We start from the raw sequence: 11,596 nt of genomic DNA on the forward strand, positions 1-11,596 counted from the left end.
TCGTGAATTTGTTCCACTTCGTACTAGACACAACAAGTGAGACGTTTGGTTGGTATTGGTGTCGGCTTAGTTTTGGGAAAACTTCGCCGATGTGGAGAATTGTTGGATAGCAGATTCTAATTCTGTTTTTATAACATGATTCCAAATCTGTTTTGGTAACAGGATATTAGGATTCCTAATCTGTTTTATTTTTTGTTTTAGAATTCCTAGTATGTTTATGATTTTAGGATTTCTATATATATGGAACAATTGGAAGAGAGAATTGAAAAGAAAATTGGAGATATTTGGAGCACAGAAAAGAGGTATTTTTTAAGCTATTGGTTAGGGTTTCGTTTGGAGAGAATTATAGATTTGTTGGTAAGATTAATTGGTGAGTTTGAGTGATTTGTTATCTTAGTTTGTACTCTTCTTCTCTATTAGTGAAAAACCCTATCCCCTTCTTTCCCCGTGGACGTAGGCAACTTGTCGAACCACGTTAAAATTGGTTGTTTGTATTTGTGGCATTGATTTGGTTTGTTTGGCCTTCTCTCGATGTTTGTTTGATTTGATTTCTCGTAGCACGTTGGTTTGGTTGTTTAGCTTCCGCAGCGATCAACATTTTCATCACTATGAATTAAGAAGATAAACATGACCAATGCAATGCATACGCTAGTCACTTAACCTTTTAATGATTACTTTGACCAACTTAAAAAATTTGCTCCTTCTAGAAAACGGTTGAATTGCAAATATAGAAAGTATTTATCTTCATATAAAATTTCTCAGAATACTTACAGATAACTGTCAACCAAAAATTAATTAACCACCAAATTAATAAGAATATTCCAATTAATCGAGTTACGAATTTTCTCAGAACATGTGAACGAGATGCCTAGAACCCTTCTCAGCCATCCATCAGGAATTAAAGGATGATTCTGATTAAAACTATTTTAGCTCGCACGTGAAATGTTCTATTGTATACATATTCCAATAAATAATTTCCTAAATCACATCATTACGTTCTCTCTCCTCCCTTCTCTATAAAAAAAGCGCTATTCAGAAACCCTAACTTCTCCCACAAACCACTATGCCAAGTAAAAAGAAGATAACCATCAAAAAGCAGAAGATTGAGATGAAAAGGCTTGAGAGCGAAGATGCTCGTCGCGTGTGCTTTTCAAAGTACAAAACTGACATTTTCTCTAAAGCCAGCGAGCTCGCTACTCTATATGGTGCTGAAGTCGCTGTCTTGTTGTACTCACCCATGGGCAAGCCATACTTATTCGACAGCTCGAGGATGGGTCGAGATATGAACGAGGTCCACAATGGTAATTTTTAAACATATTTTATATTATTTTTAAGTTAATTTCGGATAGACTCCCTGTAAAATCGTTGTTTTAAACTTACTTTTGTCTTATTTTATATTTGCTAATAGGTCCCATGAGTGACTTTTTTTTAACTCTTTCGCTCTCATAGGGTTCTATTTGTCCAAAAATAATAGTCTCTTTCTGTGACAGTAAAATAGTGAAAAAAAGTTGATTATGGTTACATCTGCAGAAATAAAGCTAGAGAGTTAGTAAATCTAAAACATGGGGTATATCTTTGAACTAACCCTCCTTTAGACTTATGTGTGTTTATTTACTCTTTCACTCTTAAAGGGTCTTATTGTCAAAAAATAATTTTCTCTTTCTCTGACGATAAAATAACCGGAAAAATTTAATATGGATTTCATGTGCAAAAATAAAACTAGAACATTAGTAAATCCAACACATGGAGTATATCTTAGGACTAACCCTCCTTTAGACAACTGTCCGTCTAGTGATTAATGATTTTGACATGGCAATGAACCCTGATATGTTGTTCAGCCCGTTTGACCACGGATGAGCTAGTCAAGCTAGCTTAAATGGCAACTTTCTTTGTCACTTTTTAGAAGAATTTTTTTTATGATTAATTTATTGCTTGTTATAGAGATTAATTTATTTTTTAATAAGCTTCTAATTATATTTTGTTATTTTTAATTTTTTTCTGTAAAGGAAATCGTTTTACTGTGGCGGACTCGTCGGATCTCGGAGCAAATCAGCCGGGTCCTAGCGGAAGTCAAGGTATAAAAAGATCGTTCCTTTAAATTTTTTGGGTAAAATTAGCCATGTCCAACCGGATCGGCCCGTAAAACAGGGTCTTGGCCAGGCAAAATCCGTGGCCCGGGCCCGATTGGGCTGGGCACCAGGCCTGCTCGGTTGTTTTCTTTTTTTTTGTTAAAAAAATTAAATTAATCTTATTATATTTATATAAGTATGTATTAGTATATGCTTTCATATTATTATATAGCTATATATTATATATACATATATTATAAATAAATATATTGTATATACTTATAATTTATAACTTGAGAGAGAGAGAGAGAGAATAACATAAGTATATATTACTTATTTATAAATATGTATTATATAGTTATATATGTATTTATTACATACTTACATTATGCTTATTTAAGTACAGTTATACAGTTTACTGATATACTTTTATATATACTAGATGCAACATACTTATATATAATTATACTTATGCACTTATATATACTTATATAACTGTAATTCTATAATATACACATATAAGTATACTTATAACTACATTATATATATCTTATATGCTTATACTCTTAGTACTATATCATGCTTTATATATATATATATATATATATATATATATATATAATATATATGGCAGAAGTGTTCTAAAGCGACGCCTTAGATAATCATCTAAGGACCGGACTAAAATCACAGATTTGATGCTAGTATTATGGATGACTCTGGTCTGGGGGCCGTTACCTTCGATTTACATACTCCTACAAACCCCACACATCCAGTTTGGGATGAACCCGTTGTCGTTTGACACAATTCATCCACCGTCGTACATTTTAAGCGTTTCGAATGGAATAGAACTTTTCACAATGAGGCTGGGTTTTTTTTTTCCGACCGGGAGGCCTCCACCAGTCACGGGCCTGGTTGTCGGTGTGGGACATGCTGTTCTGTTTCTGACTCTAGTCGCCGTGGACGGGCACACAAGGGTGCCGCGGCCCCGCGTTGTCTGCCCTTGCCGGATTTGGTCATGTTTTGGGCTCGCGTTTTTGAGTAGAGCCGCTTCTTCGACGTCGGCCAGTCCCGCAGTTGAACCTGTCCCGCTGAGGTGCCTTCGTCTGTTTTTTTTGTTTTTACCGTTGTGTGTTTATTGTGCCCGCTCTTGGCCTTGACCAGATGCGTTGGCGTTGCGTTGTTCTGTCGCGCTCACTTGTGGTCGATCTTCTTTCTTTTACTTCCTCTTTCGTTCGTTTTCATTAGTGATTCGCTCTTCCACCCCGCTATTTCATTTTCTTGTTGTGCAACCTTTCCATCATTCCGCTCTTTGCTTTACCGATTCATCACTTTCGGTCTCTTTTTTTGTTTTCTGTCCCTATTACACCGCTTTTTTTTCATACTTTTTCGTATGTTTTGTCTTCCTGGGTGCCAGTTTCTCTCGTGTCGGTTCCACCTGACATTTGCGCTGTCGCTGATTGCACTGAGACTTGGGTATCAAACGTTGGAGATAGAAGACCGCCTAGCTCGAATTCGCACTTTTTCGGGGAGGTCCGAACGCACGATGGCTCAACCCCATAATTTGTATGATTGGAAGTTTTAGAATATGTCGGACCCCTCAGATGTTTCAACTGAACCGGATCAATCCACAATGTACGCCAATCATGTGGCCATCTACTAGGCCTAGCTCACTAGTGAGGATGATTTATTCTAAGGGACGTCACAGTTAGAAGCACTTTTTCCATATAATATATATATATAAGTTTTTTTAACATATATAATATATATAATATATACTATATATATAAGTTATATATATAGCTATATATATATATATAATATATATATATTTTATAATATACTATATATATATATAGTCGTGGCACCAATTAAATGACCATGGATCATAATGTAATTATATTATAATATAAATATAGTTAATACTATCTATATATAAGAACCGGCCGGGCCTGAGCTCCACCAAGACAACCCGGGCTCGGACCCAGAGCCCAATCAGCCCGGGTATTCCGGGCTAGTCCCCGGCCCGGGCTGAGTTCGGGCCCGATCGGGTTTGGGCCTGGTCCCGGTCCCGGACCCTTAGGTAAAATGTTGCTTCTATTTTCTAGTTCAATTAGTTTGTAGGTGTCATACTGAATGATCGTTTTTAAATTAATGGTAAAAGTCTTCATGGGTATTTATTTCCATTTTCTGTTGTGAGTATTATAGGAAACTCTTTTTGTGAATCTTTTCTCTAGAAACTTAAGATGCCACATTTGACAATACCTTCTTTTTGCCAAATCAAAAGTGAATACAAATTTTCTCTATTAAACATAATTAACTTGAGAATTGGCTGTCAATTTTAAATGGTATGTGAATCCTATAGATAATATGGACGAAACCTGCCCAGTGAATCATGCTCAGTTTCATTCAAGAAAAGCAAAAAGTTTTATGCCCGTATACTCATTCTTATACTTCCTATTTTACATCGATAAAATCAGGACATGGATTCCTTTAATTACCAGTTGGCTAGTGAAGAAAATCTATTATAAAATTTTGAGAGTATGTTTTCTCATGAATCATTAGCAGTGAGATAAAGGATTAGCAATAATATTGTTGCCATCAATAGAGGTTTATAGATTCAATGCATATGTTAAAGGATCTTCTTAATTTAGGAGTTTTGTTTATAATTGGATTCTTTTTTTTAATTAAAGTTTTCCTTTCAAAGAACTTGCAAGGTATGTAATATGAGGTATTATCTTTTTCTTCATAATGAATGATAAACATAAAATTCTTTTCCCTTTTTTTAATTTCAATGGTCTCTGACATCATAGTGACAATAAATAGTTTAGTTTGATACACATCATTTTTGATTAAATCATGACTGTTTTATTGATGATTGTATTTCATTACCCCTCCCCCCTGGTGTGATGCTTTTCAAATTTTATTTGATTATTTATTTATTTGCAGGGAACTCTGTTGCTTTAGTGAATCCAGATAAGCTCGAAGGAAACCAGCATGAACCAAGTGGTACAAAGCCCGGTGGATTCTACTGAATAATAGCATCATGTTGGCAATGTCTTAACATGTGAACTTAGACTTCATGAAGCTTAAGATATTTGATAAACAATATCTGTAATAACTAAAAAATTTATGATGTTCTACAATTGCTTGAGTATGCATCCTATCTGCACCGCCCGCATACCAGCAGGTGGTTTTGAGCCCTTCCCCATGAAAAACATGATGATATAAATGAATAAAGGAGGAATTTTATGGCAAGATACTATTTACATGGTTGGATTTCATAGATGAAAATTAAAATGTGTTTAATTAGTAGTATGTGGGTTTTAGTCCAACATTGACTAATTGAGTGCATTTTAATTGGTTCAAGCTTACATACGTGTTGTATTTGGTATAAAGTTGGTGTTAGAATTGTACATTTGTGTTGGTATATAAGTAGGGGTGTCCAAATCCCGGTGGCCAGCTCGGGCCTGGGTTTGGGCCAAACCGGTTTCCGGGCCCGAGTTCGGACCGTCTCCTCGGCGCCTGTATCGGGCCTGACCCGACCCAGACTTGCTGGGCATGCCCAGCCCAAACGGTCACTTAAGTGACTGTTTAATGACAAAAGCCGGTCGACCCGGCCCGGACTGGCCATAACGGTCACAAAAGTGACCATTTTGGCCGGTCCGGCCTGGTCGTAACGACCATAAACGACCATTTTTGGCCTTTTGACCAAAATACTCCAAAAAATGGTTAAAAAAACGGTCAAAATTTAACGCTATTTTGGTCATTTGTCTAGGGGTCTGCCTCTATAAATAGAGGGGGTTTTTATTTATTTTTCTCATCCAAAACTCATCTACGTCTCTCTAATACTCTCTTATACTCTCCTATACTCTCTAATAATCGCTTTAGCTCTCTAATTCTTTAATCAAATGGCTTCCTCATCTGATAATGAATGGCAAAACCCAACTCTCGAAATGAGTCCTACTACAGGAGGTACAACTACTCCTACTCCTACCGATGTTGATTCCGAATCCGATGGTGATAATTCTACTACACCAAGAGCTCCTAAAAGGCCGAGATTCGATGTGTGGAATTTTTTCGAGAAGGTAGACGTCAATAGGGATGAACACGGTAGGTTTCTCACCCAGAAGGTTTAGTGTGCATTGTGCGGCTATATTTTCCAAGCTCATCATAAGAGCGACACCAACCACCTCAAACATCATTTAGATAAACACAACAAAGGTCAGACGCCTCAAGGTGATATTCGACAATCTATGCTCTTCAAATCCTCATATTCTGGTAGTCTCGGTAATTGGAATTATGACGCAGTCCGAGCTAGGAAATGCGTCATCAGGTTTATCATTCTTAAAAACATTCCTTTTAAATTAGTAGAAGATGATGAATTTAATGATTCATTTACAGATGGTTTTTACCCCGCATTTAAAAAAATTCTCATCAAACTTGTAAACGTGATATTTTAAAATATTATCAGGAGGAACAAGTAAAAATAATTTCTTATTTTCAAAGTTTAAACTGTAAATTTTCTTTAACTTCTGATATTTGGACATTTAAAGCACAAACTGGTTATTTATGTATCACATCACACTTGATTGATGAAAATTGACAAATATTTAAAAGAGTTATTTCTTTTATTGTATTTGAACAGTCACTTACTGGTATTAATATTGAAAATTTAATAATTGAAGAACTTACAAAATTACAAATATCAGAAAGAATATTTTCTTTTTCACTAGATAATACAACTAATAATAATGTAGTTGTTGATTATACTAAAACATCTCTGCTATTGCCATGTCGTGGTGATCTTTTTCATAGTAGATATGTCTGTCATATTTTAAATAGTACATTTGGTGAAATTAAACCCATGATAGAAAATGTTAGATCAATATCTTATGCTCATAATGCTTTTGAACAAAGAATTAAAAGATGGAATTAATTCTGTAAAAGAAAAAAATTTAAAACTCAGACTAATTCTAAAAGATGTTGACCCTAGGTGGAATTCTATCTATGCAATAGTAAGTGTAGCAATAGAATATAAAGAAATTATAAATAATTTTATTGCTTTTTATACTTCTAGTTCTAGCTCTGGTAGTATGTATGGAATAACTAAAGATGAATGGACAATTATAAGTAATTTAAAAGAATGTTATAAGTTTTTTATGATGCTACAATGTTATTATCTGACTATTATTATCCAACCATTACTTTAGCTGCTTTACAAGTTTTAAATATTCAAAATTTTTTAATAATTATCGTACGAATAATTATTTTAGAAATATAATTTTTTAAATGGAAAGTAAATTTAATAAATATTTTATGCCTATTCCTATTATTTTTGGCTTGTGGGTTCTTATTGATCCGTGTATGAAGGATATTGACCTTCGAAGTTTGTTAAATTTCTTGTATGGTAATATAATTATAGACACTAATGATGGTCAAACCATTACTGCTACTACTCATCATAATATTATTAGAAATTATTTTAAAGATCATGATGAGTACGCAGCTAAATATGGTGTAGCTACACATCAGCCTACAGTTTCTGCTTTTATGATATCAAGTCGGGAAAAATTGTAAGTTTTGATAGGCATGCAATGGTAGCTGAGCTAACTGGTGGATCTAGACTTAGATCATCAGTGGAGGTTTATAAAATTGATCAATATTTAACTGCAATATTAATTAAATATCAAAATAATAGTTTAGATATTTTGCAATGGTGGAAAGATATGGAACAATTTCATATCCTATACTTTCCATCATGATTTGTGACTTACTGATAGTGCATGTTTCCACGGTAGCTTCGGAATCCGCCCTCAGCACAACAAGACGTTTGATCGACGACCACAGGACATTGTTAGATCCGTATACTGTACAGGCGGTCATGTGCTTATAGGATTAGTAGAGGTACAAGAAGAGAACGCAAGACATCGATCAGATGGCTGGTATTGAAGATAAATTTGAAGAGTTGAGACTAGCAGATAGATATAAAGAGTAAACAATATTCATCAGTATTGAAGATAAATTTGAAGAGTTGAGACTAGCAGATAGATATAAAGAGTAAACAATATTCATCAAATTATAATTTTTATTTCTTAGCTAAAAATACTAGCAGATAGATATAAAGAGTAAACAATATTCATCAAATTATAATTTTTATTTCTTAGCTAAAAATTTATAATAAATTATTTTGAAAACAGTTGCAAATGATAGAGATATAGATAAGTAGGTGTCAACCTAGTTGGGATTACTCATCTATTATGATGCGACGAATTCCAAAATAAATTTATAATTTTAAATAATTTACTAATTATTAATAAAGAAGTTATTTTTATTATTTTAATTTTTATAATTTTTGTATTTATAATTTATGTAATTTCAAATAATTAATAAATAATAATATGATTTTTTATTAAAATTTTATTTAATTTTTAGTTATGTATTATTGAAAATTTAAAGAAATAAAAACAACAAAAATAAAAATTAAAAAAACCAAAAAAAAAAACCCAGGCCAGCCCTGAGCCCGACCCGCTCAGATCCGTCCAGGCCTGGACCTTGCCCGGTGTGCCCCGAGCTTGGGTCTGAGCCCTGGTTTTGCCCTGCCCGGGCTGGCCCGTTTGGACACCCCTATATATAAGTGAGCGTGTGAGGAAACAAGCGGGCACGCACGAGTGGGCACGTGCGAGTGGGCTCGTGTGTGCGTGTTCTTGCGCATGGGCCAGGGGCGCGGCCCAGCACGTGCACTGGCGTGTGCTCCTTTTACATGTGCTATATTTAAACTAGTATAAACATTACGTACGTTACAAATGTTACAAGACTTGAATCATAGTTATTACAGATATTACAAACATTGCAATAACTGACATTCAAAGCTTTGTCTAATCATTTAGCTCTCATGAACCCTATAAATGGGACTCTCCATTTATTTAAAACACATAGAAAAATAAATTCTTCTCTTGTCTTTTTACAATTCTATTAGTTGTTAGTACCGAAGATTCTGGTGAACTAAAGTTGTAATTGAGGTGTTCACCAGAAGAGACGCTTCTTTGGACTGCTGCAGTCTCATCCTCGGAAGTATTGTGCAGACCCAATGCTAATGTAGGCAGGACATAATTTCTTCAAGGTCAGTCCTCCGTTTAGAAGGCGATACGGTAAGTTTGTAAAGTATCTCGAACTTTAAGTCTATTTGAAATGTTTTTATTAACACTCTACTCTTTTCTTTCATTCTTGTGTGGTTTGTTTTGTTTAATTTTGGATCTGTTTTTATTCTTATTTTTTCCGAGCAATCTTAAAATTATTATTGTCTGGAGTTATGTCTTCTCTTTCAGGAGTTGGTTCAGGTGCCTTTACCCCTAAAATGAACATGTCTAAAATGTCAGAAAAGTTCGCAGGTTAGTTCTTCAAACGTTGGTAACAACGTATGAAGTTTTGACTGACGACAGGAATTGTTAGCAATGATACTGACAGATTGCCCAAAACTCGATGAAAAAGATTCTAATAGTGTAAATAAAATTGCACAGTGGACGAAGAAGGATCAAATAGCCAGAGGATGTATTTTGTTGGCAATGTTCAATGTGCTCTTCGATATCCATTGTTCTTCTTTGGCCACTATAAAGGCACTATATGATGATCTGCACATAAAGTATAATATTGAAGACCTCGGTCTTGAAAAATATTCTTTGTCCAAGTTCTTAAAGCTTCAAATGATTGAGGGTAAATTTATAACAGAACAAGCACACAAACTACTGTTCATTGTTTATGCTCTTCGAGAAGGTGAAATGGAGCTTCTTGAAAAAATTTAAGTTATGGCATGACCAATATTTATCTTGGGTAACTTGTACTAAAAGTTGCGCATATTCTTATGGGGTGAGGCAGATAGTAGAAGGAAGATTCACCTCCTGTCATGGGCTAATGCTGTGGCGAATTTCTCCAATTTGTGGACATTTAATCAACTGCTCCCACCTTTCTTTCTTTTTTTCTTTTTCTTTTTTGACTTGGTTGCTGGGCGAGCGCATCCTCAGGCGGGCTATCAATCGACTATGAAGAATACAAACTTCAGAGATGCAGTCTAGACTGCGGGCTCTCCTGATGCGGCATAAACATGTACCAAAAAGGTTGCAAGTGCACAACCGTGTCAAGTTATAGTATTTAAGATATCGATCCCACGAGGAAGGTGTTTTGTAGGAGAAAATATAAAATCGGTTCTTATGTTGTGTGTGTGACAAGTAGGAGTGATAAGTGAATGTGATTGTGGAGAGATAGAGAGAGTGGAAGTGATAGTGTGTAAATCGGCACGAGATATAAGTGAGAGTGGATATGACAAAGAATAAATATGATCAATAAGGCAAGAAGGAAAATAAAAATAAAAATCAAGAATAAAAAAAAATAAAATTCAAGAATAAAAGAAAATGCAAGAAATTAAAGATGGTGGATTCAATTATAGATATGGGAATGCTACAATTGAACCCACTTCTTAGAAAAGAGTGATGTCCCCTAGAGGGTTCTAGCCTAAAGCGAATCAAAACAAAATAAATGAACAAAAGAACAAAACTAAATCCCAAGAGGTTTAGCCCTCAAGGTGAAATAGTACTAACAAAGAAGATTAAAATCTAACTACCAAAATAAGAGTGTAAATCTAACAGCTATGAAATAAAATTGCAATAATTAAAGCAAGAAATTTAATTCTATTCTATAAGCATTGAAATTAAATCTAGGGAAGAGGGTTCTAAGCCTCTTGGCTATTTAACAAGAAAATAAAATCTTAATTACAAGCATGGAAATAAAGTCTAAACTAATAAGCAATAAAAGAGAAAAAGAAATGCAGGAACCTTCAAATAATTCTCCATCTTCATCTTCATGCTCATCTCGGTCCAACGAAGGAGAGAGAGAAAATTAAAGGTGGTGAAAAAATTATTATTATTAATTGCACACAAAAGTTACAATTTTGGAAGGGCCTTTCTGCCAATTAAAGAGTAGCCCTCCTCTCCAAAGGAGTTACAGTACAAAAATTTTCAACACCTCTACCCCTCACTCTCTACCCCTATTTAATAGTAATCTTCAATAATTTAAGAGGGGCCATTGGACTTTGTCTTGAGCCCCCAAGCACTATCTCACACGCTTTGAATTTGCTTTTTGATTACTCTATTAATCACAAGAGGCTTCATTGATTTTCATTTGATTTTCACAGACAAGAAATCAGATCCGGTCCATCAACTCTGCAGCAATCAACCATTGCAAGTCCAAATACTTTAATCCAAATACTTTAATCCATCAAGTCCATTGCAAGTTGTAAATCCGGCCATGTAGAAATAAATGCAGCCCAGGTCCTTTGAAGCTAATCAAACAAATATGTATTTGATTTTTCAGCCCATAGAAAACTTCAGCCAAAGAGGTCCGGTCTTGATTGAGAAAAAATGAAATGCAGCAAAGTCTCTTTTAGGTCCGGCCCAAGTTATATTTCCTTTGATTTGTGAAGCAAAGTCCAGCCCACTTCGAATTTAAATCTTTGCCAAGCCCAATTCGGTCCTCAT

General features: G+C 34.8%; 1 protein-coding gene across 1 annotated transcript; it reads left to right on the forward strand.

Moving 5' to 3' along the window:
- LOC109850435 (agamous-like MADS-box protein AGL61) lies at nt 1,049–5,305 on the forward strand. The gene is made up of 3 exons (XM_020420451.1): nt 1,049–1,301; nt 2,007–2,075; nt 5,016–5,305. Exons 1-3 carry the CDS (start codon nt 1,064–1,066, stop codon nt 5,099–5,101), a joined length of 393 nt encoding a protein of 130 aa, XP_020276040.1. The 5' UTR covers nt 1,049–1,063; the 3' UTR covers nt 5,102–5,305.

The sequence above is a fragment of the Asparagus officinalis genome, chromosome 7 (assembly GCF_001876935.1).
Source record: "Asparagus officinalis chromosome 7, Aspof.V1, whole genome shotgun sequence".
Taxonomy (NCBI): Eukaryota; Viridiplantae; Streptophyta; class Magnoliopsida; order Asparagales; family Asparagaceae; genus Asparagus; species Asparagus officinalis.

What these genes read in the sequence shown, in the direction of transcription:
- LOC109850435 (XM_020420451.1), top strand. Translation starts at nt 1,064, where the DNA reads ATGCCAAGTAAAAAGAAGATAACCATCAAAAAGCAGAAGATTGAGATG. An exon ending in TATGAACGAGGTCCACAATG is followed by an intron (nt 1,302 to 2,006) that starts GTAATTTTTAAA and finishes TTTTCTGTAAAG; the next exon opens with GAAATCGTTTTACTGTGGCG. An exon ending in GGGTCCTAGCGGAAGTCAAG is followed by an intron (nt 2,076 to 5,015) that starts GTATAAAAAGAT and finishes ATTTATTTGCAG; the next exon opens with GGAACTCTGTTGCTTTAGTG.